Source organism: Pipistrellus kuhlii, unplaced genomic scaffold (assembly GCF_014108245.1).
Source record: "Pipistrellus kuhlii isolate mPipKuh1 unplaced genomic scaffold, mPipKuh1.p scaffold_m20_p_43, whole genome shotgun sequence".
NCBI classification, from domain to species: Eukaryota; Metazoa; Chordata; class Mammalia; order Chiroptera; family Vespertilionidae; genus Pipistrellus; species Pipistrellus kuhlii.
In genome coordinates this window covers 3,514,589-3,534,040 of record NW_023425544.1, presented here as the reverse complement: position 1 = coordinate 3,534,040, position 19,452 = coordinate 3,514,589, and the positions used below count along the sequence as shown (strand labels likewise).

General features: G+C 58.5%; 2 protein-coding genes across 15 annotated transcripts in view; both read right to left on the bottom strand.

Annotated features, from left to right (window-relative positions):
• Window positions 1–1,071, bottom strand: part of GARNL3 (GTPase activating Rap/RanGAP domain like 3) — an 83,981-nt gene extending 82,910 nt beyond the window's left edge. Inside the window, exon 1 of one of the 2 annotated variants that reach the window (XM_036412021.2) lies at window positions 893–1,071. In XM_036412021.2, coding sequence (XP_036267914.1) covers window positions 893–984 — 92 coding nt within the window. In that variant the 5' untranslated portion in view covers window positions 985–1,071. The remainder of the gene's footprint in view (window positions 1–892) is intronic. The other variant, XM_036412020.2, reaches the window with a different exon arrangement.
• A 1,826-nt stretch (window positions 1,072–2,897) lies between these two features.
• Window positions 2,898–19,452, bottom strand: part of RALGPS1 (Ral GEF with PH domain and SH3 binding motif 1) — a 238,220-nt gene continuing 221,665 nt past the window's right edge. For 8 of the 13 annotated variants that reach the window (XM_045572036.1, XM_045572037.1, XM_036412038.2 and 5 more), the window contains 6 exons: window positions 14,883–14,966; window positions 13,028–13,133; window positions 11,792–11,884; window positions 11,534–11,639; window positions 11,038–11,129; window positions 6,456–7,136 (listed from right to left, as the gene is read on the bottom strand). In XM_045572036.1, the coding sequence (XP_045427992.1) occupies window positions 7,107–7,136; window positions 11,038–11,129; window positions 11,534–11,639; window positions 11,792–11,884; window positions 13,028–13,133; window positions 14,883–14,966 (511 nt within the window). In that variant the 3' untranslated portion in view covers window positions 6,456–7,106. The other 5 variants (XM_036412037.2, XM_036412043.2, XR_006739872.1 and 2 more) reach the window with 4 other exon arrangements.

The following is a 19,452-nucleotide window of genomic DNA, read 5'->3' as shown; positions in this document are numbered from 1 at the left end:
CCGGCGGCAGGTGGGAGGGCGGGGAGGGGTGCGGTGCAGGGGGGACAGTTTGGGTAAGACCCCTGCGGCCAGGGAGGATGCGGGTGGGAGAGGAGGAGGAGGGATGAAGAGGGGCGTCCAGGGGGGCGGCTGCTGGAGGCACTGGACGCAGCGCAGGAACTGAAAATGGCAGCGTTAACTTCGGGGTCGGAGCGGAGGAGGCGCCCCGAGGTGGGACCAGGCTCTCAGGGCTGCGTCCGGCCGGCCCGTGCCTGCGGGGCAGGTGCCAGCGGAGGAGGAACCGGCGTCGCCCGGCCGGAGGAAGGGGGCTGGAAGGGGCAGGCGGCCCCGCGGCCCAGGAAGGAGGTCCGGGCAGAGGCTCCGGGCCCCCCGCGGGGCCTCCCGCCGGGATGGGCGGGGCCGGAGGCAGCAGGTGTCGCTCCGCGCGGGGCGAGGACCGAGGCGCCGCCGGCTGGGTCCTGGGGGCGCCCAGCGCTCCCGGGAACAGGGGGCCCTCCTGGGCGTCCGCGGGGCTGCCGCCCGGCCTCGTCCTTGAGCGGTTCACCGGAGGCCGGCGGGGCGCAGCCCCGATCCTCCCGGAGCCGCGGCCAGGCTCCGGCCTGTCAGAGCCCACGCTCCGCCGGGGTCTCACCGGGTCCGGGTCCCCGACACCCGCCCGGTTCTCCTCAGGGGAGCGCCCCTCGCGACCCCGCCGCCCAGGCGGCCCTGTTCCCCGCGACCCCCGGCCGCCCCGCCCAGCCTCCTCTCGCGACCCCCCCCCCCCCCCGACCCCGGTCCCCGCCCCGCGCCGCCGCCTCGCCGTCCGCCCGCGGTCCCCTCAGACCGCCGCAGCCCCCGACGACGGGCCGGCCCGCTCCCGCCTCCCACGGCGCACCCCGCCCGGCCGCGGTACCTGGGGCTCTCGAAGCTGCACCCCCTGCGCCGCAGCGCCGCCCGCTTCTGCCGCAGGAGCGCCGCGGCCTCCCCGCCCGGCGCCGGCTCCATCGCCCCGGGCGGGCGGGGACCGCGGGCTCGAGCGCACTCGGGTGGGCTCGGTCTTCGGCGCCGCTCGGCCGGCCGCTCAGCTCACGCGCCGCAGCCCACGCCCCGCCCCGCCCCGCCCACTCCGTGCCCCTCAGCCGGGCCCAGACCCCGCCCCCAGACTTGGCCCCGCCCACCCAGGCCCCGCAGAGAGGCCTAGGCCCCGCCCTTGCCCCTGCTCCGAACTCCGCTCTCCTCCGCCCGCAAAGGCCCCACCCCACCCCGCCCAGCACTCTAGCCACGCCCACCCCACTCCGGTCCCCTTTGGTTTCTGGCTGGCTCTCCGCACCTCTGCCCGGCCTGCACGCATTAAATGCCCATCGCGTCCTTCCATGTCCATAAGGTCCACGGCCCGCGCCCCTTCCGCTCTTTGCTCCCCAGCGCTGACCCAGGCCCCACCCACCTACCCCTGCACTTTGGAGCTCACGTGCAGGCCCCCATCCCCGCCCTCACCCGAGGGTCGGCTTTCTGCAGCATTGTTCCTCCACATCGCACGACCCCCGCCCTTTCTAATAGAGCACCTTCTCCTCGGAGGCAGCCCCCGCCTTTTCTTTCCAGAACCCCGAAATTGCGAGGCTCCTTCTTGCAGCCCTCCTGAACCCTGTGGAGTACAGAGCTCGGCACTCAGCCCCGCCCCGCCAGACCCTCCCGCGATCTGGTCCCGCCCACACCCTTCCCCCTCCCATCAGCTTCATCTCTGCAGGCTCCAGGTCCCCAGCTCCCTGTGAGCAGGGGTACCATGCCCCCCTAGGATGCTGAACAGGCATTCTACCACACTGTCCCCGTTAGCTCACGGGTCTCTCCATCCACTAGAAGGAGGCGCTGTTGTCTCCTGGTGATCATTTGAGGCGCCTATGAGTTCGTGGGGCTGGAGCTTTGCAGGCTACCAACCGTGGATTCAAGTCTTGACTGCATCACTTTCTAGTTGTGTGACAACCACCACGCCCGCTGTCTTCACCTCCTCCCCAAGTCTGGTCTCAGAGCCCTTGGGCACTGCACTGGGACCCCATCTGGATAAAGCTGTGGATGGCCGTGCCATCTGAATTGTGAAGGGGCGGTGAACTAGGGCACTTCAGCTAGAAGGGCCTGTCTTGGTGTGGCCAGCATGGAACTGGAGTAGAACTGAGGAGTGTGTGTGGGCAGAGGTGTGTGTGTGGGGGGAGGGGGAGTTTGTGTTTGGAGAATCAGATACTGCAGCTTTGGAAGGCACTAGCTGGGAAACTGAGGCAGGCAGGACCAGGGGCTCCCATCATCAACTTGGATCACGCCCCTCCCTGTGCACACTGCCTACATAACTTGCATCCTGGGACTCCTTTGAGGAGCTCTGGAGAGAGAAAGATGTAGGCTTTGGGCTTCTCCTCCCGGCCCCTGGAGAATCCACTTTGGTTCTCCCCTCAGGTTTCCACGAGACAACCCTTGGAAGATGGCCCCACCCCACCTTGTACGAAAGCCCGTTTTCTCTTACGGAAACTAGAGTGGGCTTCTGCCTTTTGCTTAACACCATGAATTCACCCCAACATATCTTTTCAGAGTTGGATCCCATTACTCCCCCAAATCCTTTACTCTGGGGACTGGGTTGGCTGTTCCTGCTTCTCCTCCCTCCTCTCTCTCTGCTTTCTCTGCTCTCCACATGTTCAGAGATTTCGGAGCTGAATCTCGTAGTGTCCACTGTCCTCTAAAGTCTCCCCGATGCAACTCCCTCCCTGAGTGTCCACAGCATCGGCTCTGTCCTTCCTGCAGCCACTGCTCCTGGATGTCCTTTATGTTCTAACAACTCCCAACTGGGCCCAGGGCACCCACGCCTCCTTCATGTCTGTCTCTGGCACGGCAGCTGTTTACTAAGTGAAATGCACGTGACTTTAATAAATTGAGCAGTATTCATTGGAAAACACATTTAATTTCAAAGTAAACAAAGATGTTTGTACATTAAAGTATTTAGTGAAACAATTATTGTCAGTGTAACAAGCTGAAAAAATACAGCAACGTGATACAAGACTGAGGTAACAAAATACTTCACCAAAAATCTAAAGAATCCTGGAGGGTTGATGTTCAGTGTTATTGCGGGTGAGACACTTCACGGGAACCAGAGAAAGTCCGTATACAACGGCATGCAGGGGGCGCTGGGGGGAGACAGCCCGGCGAGGGCAACAGATTCAACAAGAAACGAATTAAAATGTAGAAACGGATTTTCAACGTACTTGGAAGAATACATAAGAAATTGATACTTAAAATACTCTCTACGCGACGTTTTGAATGCTAAGTGAAAAACCATGCAGTTTGGCACGAAATTTACTTAAAAGTTATCCCCTACTTATAAATTAATGTCTACAGTCTCGTTACCGAATGGCCACAGTCGCTCAGAAATGGGGAAAGGGGTTAGTGGGGACAGAACAGACAGATGCTCCATGGCGTTGCTGCTGCCGCTGGCGGACTCTCCCTCGTGCAAGTTCTCAGCACTCAAGATGCAGCTCTCCCTCGTGCTGAACTCGCATTTAACAGGAAATCAGAACCAAAAAGCCTCGAAAGTAAATACTGCGGACATGCAGGCCCTGCTCATGCCACCTCGGGGTCCTCCATGTGCCCAAGCACAGCTCTGCCCGGCCTGCTGTGCGCTGGCCTGCCTCTAGGCCTGCGACGCCAACCAGTCCTCATCACCACTGAGCTCCCAGGCCACAGGGCTGTGCAGCCTGGTGGCCTCCGAAGCATCTCGGGAGGGATCTGCAGGGGCATGAACTCAGAGCTGGGCACAGGCAGGGTCTTGCCAGAGGAGATGCAGCATGAGGATTATTTGTTCCTTGAGTGACCAGCTCCTCGAGGGCAGGGATTGGTCTGTCCTGTTCTCGGCCGTGCATATCCGGGAGGGCCCGACACGCGGGAAGACTCACTGGAGATGCGAAGGAACAAACGAACCGGTGGTTCTGCACAGAGATTCTGTCCTCTTCAAGGGACTCCTGTTTTGCGCACGTGTGTGTTTTCTTTTTTAAACAGGAAATCACCCAACATGTCAGTATGATGTGGGGCTGATGACGGTCACTTAGGAAGTCACCACGAATGAGGGAGGTGGTGTTTTGGCAGCGTTCACCTGGTTACACACATGAGCGATGCTGTTGGAGCACGAGGCTCCGCCTGTGACCTGGAAGCAGTGCCTGCTCACAGATGGCCTTCCGTTTCCGCGGGCCATTTTCCACCCGGCCAGCAGCATCCTAGAGATTTGTGTCTCAGGCTTTGGGGGTGGGAGAAAGATGAGCAGAGAAATACTGGCTATCTTGGCAAGAAAGAAATGCTTCATAAATGCAGTTGGCAGCGTGGTGAACGGGCTTCGTCAGGAAGGAGACCACGCTCTCTCACTGGGCATGCTCAGAACAATACTCCTCCCGCTGTCCATCAAACCAGTCCTCCGGGAAGTATTGCAGTTGTCCGCACGCACGCGGCTGACCTCAGGGCAAACCGTGTTCCACTGGAAAGCACTCCCCAGAAGAGGCAATGACACCGCTTCTTACTACAGTGGGCAGACAGCATTCTACACTTTTCCTTTTGGGTGGTATGATCTGCTTGTTTATAAAACAGAAACAGCATATGCATGCAAGACATATCATCTGCAATGGCTTCACAAACATTTGTGCATGTGGACAAAGAGCAAACACCAGGGTGAGAACCCACCACGGACATTACCCCCCTGCCTCCCCTTGAGGCTTTGTGGCTGGCCGCCTTGTCCCAGCCTGGGCCTCCTCACCTGGGGCGGGAGGGGCAAAGCGAGGCTGGGAAGAATCTGCACTTCACTCCCAGGGTGGCCCGAGCCCCACCGGGAGAGCCCAGTGCCTCTCAGCTTTCCTCAGCCCTCTGGTAGTTCAAGGTTAGGACCAGGTCTACTGGGACGTTGCCAATGAGGTCTAAACAGCTTCTTCAAGTATCCAACCTAAGAAACTTCTGGGAGGGGGTGTGGGGTCAGTCTCACTTAGTGGGAAGACAACACTTTGGAAAGAACTGCAATTGTGCTATTTCAAAATAGGCTCGGACAAAAACACGTGTGAAAGAGAATGATCTGACTTTGTGGAGCCTGAAATTCTGAGGGCTCTGGACTGACATGTGTAATATTTCATGTGAGAAAACCCAGGACAACTGGAGAATGGAGAAATACAAGGTCAATAAGCAGCTGATGTTCCAGTCTTAACACCGTCATCCAAACTTAAGACTAAAAGGCAAAATCAGACTGGATGCAGGTGGGAGCTAACACTGGTCCTGGTGAGAGGTGTTGGAGTGTTCGGTGTTTTCCTGCAGTCTCTGGATACGGATGGGAAGAGTCATCACTATGAATCAGGTGTGTGCCTCAGACCCGAGCTGCAGGTGGGCGTGCAGTGCTGGGGTGTGGCGGCATCGCCTGGAGGTTCTGCAGCCAAAAAGGTGCTCTAGACTTTGCTCCAAAGGAGGGCCAGTGACTGAGAACAGGGAGACCGGACCCCAAAATAAGATCCTGACGACAACACCTTCCTTCACCAATTCATTTCAATTCTCAGAAAAGCTGTCAACCTTTGCTCACAGTACGGGGGTGGGTGCTGCAGTTGTTTTGAAATTGACCCAGGATAGTTTACTGGTGAAGATGTTTTACAAGCATCTTGCCCAGAAACTGTTAGGTGTGGTCTGATGTCTGATCAGTGAGAGCTATGAAATCACAACAGCAACAAGGCCTCAGAAATCCAATTTCTTTCAGAAAATCATTCAAGGGTTTCCATCTCAGATTTAGGACACCCAGGTGAGAGAGAGAGGGGCGGGGTGGGGGGGAGCTACGGTGATAAAGCTATCATAAATAATTAATTTTTATTAGTTATTTTGAATAAAAATGCCTTTGTGCAAAATAAAAGTCACTTAAACCTATGAGAGTGACAGATAGGGATGTTGTTCATGTGAAGAGCTTGTGACTGAGCGCGGAGCATGGGCCGCGCTGTCCCAGAGCTTTGCTCTCTCGTCACCATGGCCATCAACAACATGTCCTTGGACTTGGTGATGGAAAACTTGCTGGTGACGGGGTTGGGCGGCAATACTGTGGGAGCTTAAGGCCCCAGTGTCACTCAGCTCCCGGAGTGACCAGGGATCCTGTGGCCCGCCTGGCAGTGGAGGCAGAGGGCGTGGTGGAGGGAGCAGAGGCTCGGGTGGGGGTGGGGGAGAGGTCGTGCAGCCACTGGATGTGGTGCCTGAGCTGCTTCTGAGAAGCTGGGAGAAGTGGCACAATTCCCATTCTGGCACGTGGGGAGGAGTGGGGAGGAGAAGAGCCTTCAGACCCTGCTGGAGGGGCGGGAGGAAGCCAGCAGGCCAGTCCACAGTCCGGCAGCCGGGGTCTGTCTGAGAGGAGCTGACACCACCGAGGCCTGGATGGGACCCGGGCCCAGGAAGCAGCTTCCAGAAGAATAGCACCCATAGGAACAGAAAACAGGACACGGTTTAAGGCATTGTTTGTTTACAGTAAAAGAATGCAGGGGGCCCTTAACACAGGGGGGATCTGCGCTCCCACTCCAACCTTCCTTGGTGGACAAGGCTGTCATGTAAGGTTAAAGCAGGGCCTCGAAGCCAATGAAGTGTGTGATGTCACGCACCTTGTGCCAAAATGCATGTTTCTCAAAGAGTTCACGCTCGCTCGTGTGCACACGTACACAGCACGTGCGCGCAGAGGACGCTTGGGTTGTACAAAATCTGAGGGGACCCTGTGAGCGAGCAACCCCGTGCACTTGGGCTGTAAGAGCCAGTTCCACAGCCTGTGCCTGCTCTCTGGCCCCTCACGCAGTTAACACTGTCCACTCCTTTGTGCAGGAGGAAGCACTGGGCCCACTCGGCTGAATGCTCTGGTCGCAGCAGCAGCTGAGGGACGTACACGCCCAGAGAGGGAGGACCACGGAGCTGCTGAATGAGGGTCGTGAGAGTCGCTGGGGTTGGCGCCGAGGGCGCCTCTGGGCTGGGAGGCCACAGGCGGCATTGCCTGGAGTCCAGCTGTGAGTCTCCCAGCGCCGGGCCAGCCGCCTGTGCCCGGGACCTGCACTCACCACAGTCCCGTCGGGGCTCCCAGAAGCCTCTGAAGCCACGCCAGGTGCAGAGACTTACTCAAATGACATGAGGTTTGCAGGTACCTGGAAGAGAAAGCTCAGCCATTGTCAAGTTCTCACCTCTCAGATGGGGACAAGACGATTCCAAACCTAAGATGGGACCAGGCCTTGCCCAGGAAGTCTGTGGAGGAGCAGGTCAGCGGGGAGAGGGCACAATAGTGACACTATGACCACTGCCACTCGTTAAGTGATTGCTGGGTGCCAGGCGCTGCTCAGAGGACTTCATATGCATCGTGTCCTCAGTCCTCACAACAAGCCATGAGGCAGGCACTGGGAGGATCCCCGTTAGAAAGATGAGGAAACTGAGGCTGAGAGAGGGGAAGTACACAGCCACAGTGGCAGAGCTAAGGCACCAGAGCCGTGCCCTCGGTCACTCCCCCAGGTCCAAACAAAACCGAGAGGACACAGATCCCACAGGAATGGGGGCCGGGGTGACAAGATTAGCAGGTGGGAGCACACGGAGTAAGTTTGGGGAGATCAGGAACCCTAAGACCTTCCACTAACTATGTCTCCAGGACACAGTCCCAGTTCCCTTTGCTTGGGGACCACGAGTGCCAAGGTCAGGGTGTGGCCCCTCCCGGGGAAGCTGCTCTCACGCCCCAGCTCCAGGCCTCCCCGGCCCACATGCTGAGGGCAGGAGGTCTGACGAGAAGCAGTCTCATCAAAGACAAATCCCGCTGGCGTCACGGTGTCAGAGGGATGGCTGGGAAAGGGTACCTCCTCGCACCAGGAGGCAGGCACAAGGCGGTATGGCAGCATGCATGCCCGAACAGCGAAGAGCAGGAAGTCATTTCTGGGCTCACCAACAGACTGATTTAAACCCAGTACGAGCGAATGAATGAAAGCCACACACATCAACACCGATGACCCTGAGGACCCCGCTGCCGGAGAAAAGCAGGTCAGAGAGGAGAATACAGTAGGTCCTCGGGTTATGTCAGAGATCTGTTCCTACTGCGCGATGTAATGTGATTTTCGCCGTTAAGTCAGAACCCACTTGCATAAGCACCTACGTCACTCACAAGGAGCACATACACAGCAATAATGAAGCAAAACAGTAAAAAAAAAAAAAAAGTAAAAGAAAGATAACAATTCCTGACCTTTACTTGTGACAAATAAATAATAGAAAACATAAAGCACATATGTACATACATCGAAATGACGCAACTTTAAAAATAAATAAATAAATGGGAGATGGCGATGTAACCACGAAACGACATATGTCCGACATAACCCAAGGACTGCCTGTATACAGGTTATGGTTCTATTTATAAAACAGTTTTTAAAAAGTGTTCCCCAGCCAATACATTAAGGAATCAATACATGTGATAACACTGTACGGGAACAGTAAACAAATCGGGCTGTGAGTTTCAATGTTAGTACAAACGATCGTAAGGAATGGATTCCCCCCGAACAAGACTGGTCCTGGCCGCTGGGTCTCCCCAGGACCAGAGCATTCCTGCCTCATCCTCGCGTCTCCTTGTTGCCCCGCAGGGAAGGACGCGGCTTAAAATGACCCTCTGCTGTGGAAGGCTCAGTGTGGCCACGTCTTATTACTGTGTGCAGCAGAGCGCGGGAATGTTTGGTTGAAAGGAAATTAGAAAAAGGAAAAAGAGTAGAAAAATAAAAGGTCCTCCTCCGCTAGGTCTACAAATGGGACAATAATACTGAAAAGTAGCAAAATCTTGCCATGCACCCCACACTTGCCACGCATGGAATTCAACCCACTCATCCTTCTGACCAAACACCTGCTCTGCCACCGGGTCTGACCCAGTTCCCTGCTCCCTGCTGTGACCCTGCTGCCAGGCTTGGCTGCCCGCCCAGAGAGCGGCCATCGGTGCTCCTGGCCGGTGCCCCACGTGTCTCCACAGGCAGACAGCAAGGCCTGTTGTCTCCACTGCACCCTATCCTGGTGGCCCACCCCAGGCAGCCAGTCCCTGTCAGGCCCGGCACCACCCGGCCTCCTGCTCAAGTCACTCTGAGCTAATGAGGGGTCCCGGCCACGCAGGTGTGACCGGCGCGCAGGGCAGGACGTTCTTCCTCTGAACGTGACCTGAGGTGGCACCAACCTTGTTCAAGCCCTGATGCCTCGATCACTTGGCATCATCTTGAGGTGACTGGGCACCAAAACCCCAAACCCTGGTCTCCATCGTGTAGACAGGCAATTGCTTTGTTTAATGCAGCCATTTTCCGTCTCATGGCACACATGAACTAATTACTAAAATTCTGCAGCACACCAAAAATATATCCTGTTTTTTGCTGATCTGACAAAAAAAAAAAAATAGGTATCATTTTGATTCATTCACACTGGATAGCTATTGTTGGCTGTTGTCATTTTTATTTTAGCCATCTAAGGGAAAAGAGGTCATTGCTCCTAACTAAATAGTCAGGCAGTACAAGAATTTTAAAAATTCTTGTGGCACGCTGGTTGAAAATTGCTGGTTTAATGTGAAAAAGATAGGTAAGCACTCTAGAAAGCAGAGTTATAGTGTCCTGTGCATCATTTAAGTATTTTATACGTACAAACGTATAGATAATAAATATGCATGTGTATCTTAACACAAGCGAGACAGTCCTCACTGGAATGCTGGAGCTGTCAGTGGGCCACACCCAGACCTGCCTCCTTCTTCCTAATTGCTGTGGGTGTTGCTCAGGGGACTGGCCAAGGCTGCGAGGTGTCCGCTTTCCTCACCTGCCCAGGACAGCCGCAGTTCGTGCTCTGAACTGCACTCTATGCCTGTGCCACACCCCCTCGGACAAGATCCTGGCAGGCAGGCAGATGAATCGACAGACTCGAATGCAATTTACTTTGTGCCTCCCTGTGGCATCTCAAGTAGATCGTGTATGGGCCTCATCACCTATGATGGGATCAGAGTGACATCTGTGTCCTCACCTATGTTTCAGAGGAAGGTCTGAAAAGACCAAACCGAGCACAGAGCGAGCGACGTCCCTTAGGAGACCGGCATTGAGGGACCTGTTAGTCTTGGCTACTGTGACCACAGCTGAGTCCCTCCCCTCCCAGTCACACAGGCCTGGTGCGGGGTGAACTCCCCTTTGCTGAGGTCCCCTCAGACCTGGAGCTGCTGCCTCCCAGCTGCTCCTACTGGTCCTCAAAGCTGCCAGCATCTCCCACCAGCCCTGGTGCTCTTCCCAAGGCTGAGAGGAACCAGCTCCCCAGCCCCGCCTCTGGCTGACCCCTGGGGAACTCAGGGGGCTACCAACCCTGGCACCAGCAGCCACACCGCCTGCCCACCGACTCCCAGGGTCAGGAAACTCCGCCTGCCTCTCTGGTGCTGAGGGCTGGGGCAGCTGCTCTTCTCACAGGCCAGAGGCCCAGGAGGTGAGGCAGGAGAGCTCAGGGTGGCAAGCACAGACCTTGCTAGGCCCCACGGTTAGTGTCTGCCACTTTCTGAGCCTCAGAGTCCGGACCTCAGAGGACGGACTGCACAGGGGCGTTGAGGCCTGGGCTGATTCCTGCAGGTGAAGCATCTCCAGTAATGCCGGGTCCTGGGGGTGTGTGTGTGGGTGTGTGTGTGTGTGGGGGGGAGTTGTAGGGGGAGGGAGCCCAGCCTTGAGCCAGGCCCAGCAGATCGAGCCCCTTCAGCAGCAGCCATGATTGGCTCTCAGTACATTAGCTGTTGTTATTATTGCTCCTAAGGACTGTGGTGGCCAGGAAGCCAGTTTGACGTATCCCCGTGAATCAACCTTTGGGGAATGATCTAAGTAGATGCTTCAGCCTAAACCTGGGGAGATACAGCATCTGCCTCCTACTAAGCTGCCCCTGATGGAGATTTCTGTGTGTTTCCTTCAGTGGGCAAGACACAGGGACTAGACTCAAAGAGAAGGAGGGGCCCTGTTTTCTATGGACCATGAGCCCCCCAAGGGCGGGAGAGGGCATTTCGGGTGACGGCAGGGTTTGGTGACTTACCTGAGGCCTGTTGCTTTTACATGCATCGTCCAAATGCTTGTGCCACAGTATTGCATGGAACCGGGAGCCAGTCTGGAACTTGTAAACATTGCCTGGCGGGTGGAGAAACCGCCGGTTAAGAAGAGGGTGGACATGGGTAACTAAACTGAGGGGGGTCAGGAGCAGCCCAAGGCAAGCCCGGGGCCTTGGGTCAGGACATTGCCATTCTCATGGCACAGGGGTGTCCCTGAAATCTCCAGACCCTGCCTGCCCACATGGCTGCTGCCTCACCAGCATCCTATTATCTATTCCAAGAGCCTGCGGCTGCCGCTCCAGGGGTGATGGCTAAAGGGTTCCTGCAGCCACATGCCATGCGTGCTGCGCAGGGGACGCAGGGACTAGTGAGGGGACCCTGCGAACACCAGCACCTGCAGCAGAGGGGGAGCTGCAGCCTCAGAAGTGAGCAGGAGAGCAGGGGCGGGGGGCTGCGGGGCTGCGGGCACGGCTCAGCGCCTACCTTTGTCAGGGTTGTTCAGCTGGAAGATGTCCGGGTGCTCGGGGTCATCTGGCAGCTGCACCATCCAGCCCACGATGGAGACCTTCTTGCCAGGCGTGGATTTGTACTGAAGAACAAGGCACAGCCAGGAGTCACACGCTCCCTCCCCGCGGAGGGCTGAGCAGGCCACACCACGGCTCCTTCCCACTCCGCCCACCCGCTCCCTGCCGTTCACACGGGATGAAGGCCCAGCCCGGACAGGCCTGTCCCGGGACTTACATGTTTTCTGTCTGTGCCCCGCAAGGACTTGGCTCCGTAGTACAGGAGGGTGGATCCTGAGAGGATGACCCAGTACCTGGTCCAGGACGACAGCTGCACAGGAAGGAGGCGGCGTGACAACCCGGGAGTGGAGGGGCGGAACCGGGGCCTGATCACACACCCACCACAGGGTGGGAGGGGCCCCTCCCGACCAATCACTGGCCCCGACCCCTAATGCCACCTCCCCCAGGACCTGGAGGAGCAGGCTGTCCTGTCCTCCTCCTGCCTCTATGCCCCTCAGCCTGCGCCCACCTCCCTCGGCGCCTCCTTTCCGCCTGGCCTAGGGCAGTGCCCAGGCACAATTCCTATGTGTGCAGGTGACCTGGGCCCACGAATGTCCTGGGAAAAACGTTTTAAAACCACAGTCACGGTAAACCACAGGCTAGAAAGACCACAATGTCTGCGATGGGGTGATGGTGGTGGACGGAGGGGGGAGGGGCGCGCGCGGCTCGGCGGTGACTGGGTGGAAGCGCTTTTGAAGAATTGGAGACGGGAAGTGGAAAACCCATTGGCGGCTCTGCAGTCGCTGCCATGCTTCTCCAGGGAAGGCCGGCCTGGCGCTCAGGCCCGCCCTTGGGGTGGGGGGGAATCAGCGAGGTGGGCCCCTGGTTCTGGGGAGCGATGGTTCTGCCTCTCAGCCTGCCCCGCCTCTCTGAGGACGCCCACAGGTGTCAGTAACACACGTGTGTGTATGGCCAACACTCACCTTTACTGGGTGTAAGAAACTCCATCGTCTTCCATTCTATTCCCCTATAAATAACCGGTCACGACCTCCTGAACTGATTTCATCACTCACTCCCTATCAGCACCCCACCCACCTCATCCATCGCAGATATGGTCCTTCTAGGCTGTGGTTTGCCATGTTTGTGGTCTTACTCTGCCTTTAAGACGCTTCCTTGCAAGCCTCAGAGTGGCTACGGCCGGCACTCTGTATAACAGATGGGAGTAGGACCCATGTCACGGATGCTTTGTGACACCTGGGTCCAAGGACAGTGTGGGGCCAGCTGGGGTGAAGACTCCATCTCACTCAGGAATGCCTGTGCACTGTTTAGGACACAGGCACTATTTCATCACAACCCGCAGATTTAAGAGTAGCCCCCACCTGCAGCGGCATGCCCAGGGGACCAGCTGGCGGGTCTCCGGAGCCGGGCCCCTCCCTGAGCCACACGCCACCTCGGACCAAGGTGTCGGACTCACCGTGGGCTTCCGTCCTTCCTTGAGCAGAGTCTTCCTTCTCAAAGGCCCCTCCATGGTGGGCACGGCCGCCGAGCTCCCCAGCGCACAGATGCAGGGGCCGGTGGGGCTGGGGGAGGCCATGGGTCAGACAGGTCTGAGGAGCTGAGGTCAGACACCCTCTCCCCACCGGGGCCCCTGAGGCTGCCCAGACAGAGGACTCAGGGGCTGTGAGGTGCCTCTTACAGCGCTGGGCAAGGCCGCAGGGAGGAGAGGGAAGGCGGCTCTGGGCTCCCACATCCAGAAACTCACCTCCCGCATCTACCTGAGTGCTGAGAGCACCCCATCCTGACCCGGGCCCCTCGAGGCCCCTGCACCCCATCCTGACCCGGGCCCCTCGCAGGCCCTCACAGCCCCTGCACCCCATCCTGACCCGGGCCCCTTGAAGCTCCTGCACCCCATCCTGACCCGGACCCCTCGAGGCCCCTGCACCCCATCCTGACCTGGGTTCCTCGCAGCCCCTGCACCCCATCCTGACCCGGGCCCCTTGAAGCTCCTGCACCCCATCCTGACCCGGGTCCCTCGAGGCCCCTGCACCCCATCCTGACCTGGGCCCCTCATGGCCCCTGCACCCCATCCTGACCAGGCCCCTCATGGCCCCTGCACCCCATCCTGACCCAGGCCCCTCGCAGCCCCTCACAGCCCCTGCACCCCATCCTGACCCGGGCCCCTCGCAGTCCCTCACGGCCCCTGCACCCCATCCTGACCGGGCCCCTCATGGCCCCTGCACCCCATCCTGACCTGGGCCCCTCACGGCCCCTGCACCCCATCCTGACCACTGCTTCCTCTCCACTTGGGGAACTTGGGGATCGCACAGCCCCTCCTTTTTGTGTTGGCAGAAGCCTGGAAGAGCATGGAGGAAGTACGAGAGGTGGGGTGAAGTGAGAAGGGGCACAGGGGACCCCCACACTGCCAAGCCTTCCATCTTTCTCAGGGTTCCTCTCTCACCCTTTGCCATGGGGATTCAGGCGCCACCTATGGGTGAAGGCATCCAAGTGCAGCACCAGCCCAGACCTCCGCTCAGCCCAATCTCAGGGCTTCTGCTCGCTGTTCCCCACCCCTGCTCCTCCAGCCCTCCCCCAGCCCCCTCCCTCAGCCTGCACCTCCCCCCAGGGAACACCACCCACCCAGCTGAGCCTGTACTTAGGGGTTTTCTTCTCTCACCTTCCACCCCTGCAACGCCTGCCTGTCCGCCTCAGCCATCCCACCCCCCAGCTGGGCACTCACCCCTGACCTCACAGCATGACTCCTGCTTCCTCCCGGGTACTCCCGGGTACAGGATGGCCTGGTCACGCCTCCTCCCCTCCCTTTCCCGCCCACACACTGTCTCCATTGCCTTTGGAGCCCCATCCTGCCCTCCTATCCTCTCCCCATCGGCTGTGGCTCCGGCCCTTTCCAGCCTCATCTTCTGTGCTCCCCCCTGCATTTCCTTGGACCCTGACTTCCCTTTGTGTGCAATCTCCTGCTCTTCCTGCCTCAGGCCCATGGACAGCCCCTTTGCCCGGGGCACCCTTATAGCCCTCTGCCTCCTTCCCTATTTCATCAGGCTAATTCTTTCCTCTCTTCCCGTCTTTTCTCCAGGGAGCCTTCCCTGCTCTCCCCTCTCAGAACACCTGCTTCTCTGGGACCCGGGCGCCTGGGATTTTCTGTCCGTTTTGGTCTCTTCTGTAGCAGCCTCGAGGGCTGAGGCGGCGGCCGTGTCCATCCCGTCCACAGCCCCTAGCACAGAGCGCAGAACCCGCACACGCACCCCGCACACGCCACCCAGCACGCACCCTATGCCTCTGTCGTATGGACGGACACAAGAATAAATGGGTACCTGTAGACGCAGCTCCGGGTCCTGGGAGAATTCCGGATTGGAACCCTCCAGTTGGGCCCCAGCGTGGCATAAAGACGTCCCCTGCTTCGGAGGAAAAGGCCGAGTGTCAGCCACAAGCTGGGGACAGGTGATCTGACAGGGAGAGCTCTCCGCGGGAGTCCGCTCAGGAAGCCGTGACCCCAGCTCTCCCCCTGGGCCACGCTTCAAGCACCCTGGGCCTCTGAGCTGCCCGTCAGAGGACAGACGCCCGGGGCCAGGTAACTATTTCCTGGGAGGGAGCAGTGCCCGAGCGGCCAGGACACAATATAGAAAACGATGGGTCTGCTGTCATTTCTGAAAAGCTCAGGCACCCAGAAACGGGGTGTCACCCCAGGTCACCCTGTGAGTGAGGGGCTCCGTGAGCGGGCAGGGCTGAGTGAGCTTCGCCAGCCCTGTGCACAGGGAGTCTCCTCGCTCCGTCCGAGTTCCCGCTGAGCAGAGGCTGGTCCCTCCCTTCTCTGAGCTGGAAACTGGCCCCTCTCTCACCCTTTCTTCTCAGGGTCTCCTTTCCCCAGCGGCCCAGCAAAATGTGCAACCACGGCGGCATTAGGAGCTCCCAGCCCGGCGATGTGGTGGGCGCTGCCACCTCGCCACCATTCCGTCCCCTGTTCTGAGACAGACCGTGGCTGCACGCTTAGCACATGCGTGGCAGGACTGACGTGCTGATGGAGAGCTTTAAGCCAGCACCTTCCAGCAGTCCAGCCTTTCGAGCAGGCTTCCCGTGCGCTTCCTATGGGAGCGCGGGGCCCCCAAATCCCCAGGGCTGGGTGGGGATAGGGCTGGGTGGGGAGCACGGAGGCACCAGGCCATGCACTCATTCTCTCTGGAGCTTGGTGAGCACACCATGAGCCTCCCAGAATGGGGAAACTGAGGCTGGGTGATGTGAGGGCACTTGACAGGGCCGTGAGCCTAGCTCACCAGGATTTGGACCAGGTCTGTCTGACTCTGTAGTCTTGGGCTGGGCAGAGGCCGCTGTCACATGGGTGGAGTCTGCCATGGGACCGGGCCCAGGTCTGGAGGCAGCACTATGCGGGCAGCTCCCTGCACGCTTCCCTGGGAGGCCCCAGTTCTTGAGTTTCTGTGCAGCGCACGCTGAATGGGCTTTGTCGGAATGTCTCTGACGGACATGGGGGCCCCAGTCCAGAACCACAGCTGCCTTTCCTGGCTGGGAACACGTGGCTGGACAGAATGCACCCCAGGAGGGACACTTTCCTGCCCGCCGCAATGATGGGTCTTGGGGGTGGCAGGGAGGAGGGCTGCAGGAGACAATCCTGCTCATGGGAAGTCTGATCTGGGAACCCGGTAGAACATCTATCCCAAAGGGTGTGCAAGCTGGTGACAAGGATGGCGATAGGATGATGAGACATTGGGACGATGGGGGGGGGGGGTTGGGGGTGATGGTGGGCACGATGGTGGACGGTGGGGTGATGAGTGATGGTGAGGAAGAGATGGTGGTGCCAGGTAATGTGCTCAGCATATTCATTCACTATTTTGTTTAATCACACAACGCTGGGAGGCAGGCATATCCTCTTGCCCACCTTTTAGATAAGCAATCTGAGGCTCGGACGGGTGCCACTTGCCCAAGGTCACGGCACTGGGAAGGAAGAGTGGGTGGTGCTGTTGAGAGGACGCAGCCGGGTCCTGCTTGGGCCAATGGCACCACGAGAAGTCAAGCTGGCCGGACAGCCTGCAGGACACTCCCCCTGGCCAGTGTTCTAGGTGCGACAGTGGCTGGCATGTACCTTGGGGCTGAATTTCATAATTTAATCCGAGTCCCTGTTACTGGTCTGGTAGGTTGGGGGCAGGGAGGCGTCTTGGATAATAATCACCTTGAGGTCTCAGTGGTCTCGCCTTAGTGGGAATAGGCCCCCCATGCTTTTATCTCAAGTGGACGGAGCACCTGACGGGAGAACACCTGTGGAGGGCCCACCTGCACCAGCAAACCCTGGATGGGCACTGGACCCTGGCCACTTGCTGATGATTCGCCCTCAGCTGCAGGCAGGAAGCCGCTGCCCGAGCTCTGTGGGCCCTGGGCGTTTCCCCAGCTGAACCTGTTACAGCACTTTTACTGCCCGTGAGGCGCTCTCCCCACTCCGGGCCATGTCCCTGATCCCTAGGAGCCTCATTTGCACTTAAGTTTAGCTGAGAGGATAGGACTCCCGACCTGAGCAAGTCAATCTGATATTCTCTCCTGGCAATTGGGAACCGGATGTGAGACTGAAAGCCGGGCTCTGTGGCGGGGTGAAGCTGTGACACGTACACCTTCCCCTCTGTGAGCTGACAGGTATAGAAGTTGGTGCTGCAGAGAGAGAGGGGGGAGCAGAGCGGATAGCCACAGAGAAGGGTCCACACGAGGCCCGTCCTAGGACCTGCCTCTGGGGGCGGCGGGCACTGCACAGACAGGTGGCAGGCTTCTCGGTCCTTAGGGAGCTGCAGCAGCTCATGGGCAGGGCCAGCCCTTGCCAGCTGGGGCCCAAGGGCAGGGTCAAGACAAAGGCCCGGGTACCACTGCCCACTGTTCCCTCTCTCAGTGCCTAAACTCCTGGGCGGAGCCTCGGTTGTCAGACTTCAGTGTCTGCTGCTGAGAACAAGGCAAGGGACGGCATCTTTGAGGGGAACCAATGTCAGAAGCTCAGCCCATCATCCAACTGGGCTGCCACCCAAGGCAGAGAAGCCGAACGGAGGACAAGGGCAGGAAGGGCCTGCGGATACTTAACCCTCACAAAGAAGCACCTGCTGCCTCTACTGAGGCCTGACTGAAGGGTGACAGGTGAGGGACACAGCCTGGGATTCCTGGCCCTCAGCCTCTGTGAGGATCACCCTGAAAACAGCCGCTCTCGTGGTTGCACTTCAGTTAAAATGGACCCTCACCTCCAAAATGGCTTCCAGAGCTTCACCTCCTCTCCTAATCACTGCAGTTTGGAGCTCAAGGGGCACCTTGCACCCTGGCACACTGGGGCACCTGCCAGTCTCTGGTCTTCTCAAGGAAGGAAAAGTGTGTCTTTAAAAACAGATTTGAGGGGATCGGGCTCTGCTGCTACTCCTCTGCTTTCCTGGGGGTCTCCCTAAGGGGCTGGGAGACCACACCTGATAAGAACAAGCAAACCTCCCACAGCACAGAGATCGCAACACCAGCCTCCTCAACACCCTCGCACCCATGCGTCTGACTGCCGGCAGCCCTTTCTTAAAAGGCTCTTCCCCTGGTCAGTGACTCCTGGAGGCCAGCCAGGGCTGGGGACACTTCCTCTCCCATCGGCCATCCACTCCGTGATGACGGAGCGGCCATCTGGGAATTTTCTCTTCACCCCACCCAGCTTTAGACTCTCGATGACTTGCTTGCTGGCAAGAGGTACCTACTGAGTGAAATTTATAAACATCCCAAAATAAGTTTCCCCAATGGAGCACTTCCACTTATGTGCTGAGTACTCCCGTGGGCACCCTCCCTGCAGAGCTGAGGGACCTGAGGCTCAGAGGTTGAGGGACAGGCCCAAGGTGGCTGAAGCAGCAGGCAGGCCTGACAGCAGGCCCCTCTGAACTGAGGCAGTGTCCAGATAGACGGCGAGGTCTCACTGAGGTACATAGAACTTGGGAGACCAGGTACCTCCTGGCACCCGCTCTCCGGCGATGACACTTAGAGAACACCACACACGCCTGGGCCACCTCTCCCATCCTGGCACACTGCTCAGGCCCGGCGGCCTCCTCAGGTCCACGTGGTCCTTCACCAAATGTCCCTGGGCTGCTGCTTAACCCTCACAAAGAAGCACCTGCTGCCTCTACTGAGGCCTGACTGGAGCATTCCCTCCTTCAGTTTCTGAGGAGCCCAGGTTTGCTGAGTCAGCCTGGTGCCACGCCCACAGCCCGACTTCCACAGAGTCCATGGGACAATGGAAAGACAGCCTCCCTCCCCTCCTGAGAGCATGACCCTCAGGGGAGTCTGACAGGGAGCTGCTGCTTAACAAATGGGTATTAAATAAATGAATGAGTGAACGAATGAGGGAAGGAAGGAAGGAAGGAAGGAAGGAAGGAAGGAAGGAAGGAAGGGAAGAAGGAAGGAAGAAAGGGAAGGGCCAATGGTTAGGTCCAGGTCTGGATGATGTTCAGGATCTTGGCACCATGCCCATTTCCCACTCAATGTCCCCTCATTGCCTGTGGCCTGGGGAGATTCGGGCGTGCCCAGCAGACCTGCAGTCCGTCCTGGTTCCCATCACTGCTGGGGGCCCAGAGCCAGGGCCCTGGCCCGCTGGCTGAGAGAATGAGAGTGGAGCAACCCCCTCCAGGAGCCCCAGAGCAGCGACAGAGGGAAGGCCTTGCTGCCCCCACTTCCTGCCCTCCATCAGGGGTTCACAAGGACAGACAGACTGACCGACATGGGGCCAGTGCCTGGAGCTGTCTCATGGCCTTGGACGAGGCCTGAAGGGTGGTGGAGAGGTGGGCTCAGTGGTCAGGAAGACGTGGATTTGGGCAGCTCTGCTCCAGCAGAGTGTGAGGATGGGGGTCACTTCACCTCTCTGAGCATAAGTGGGGGCCCTGG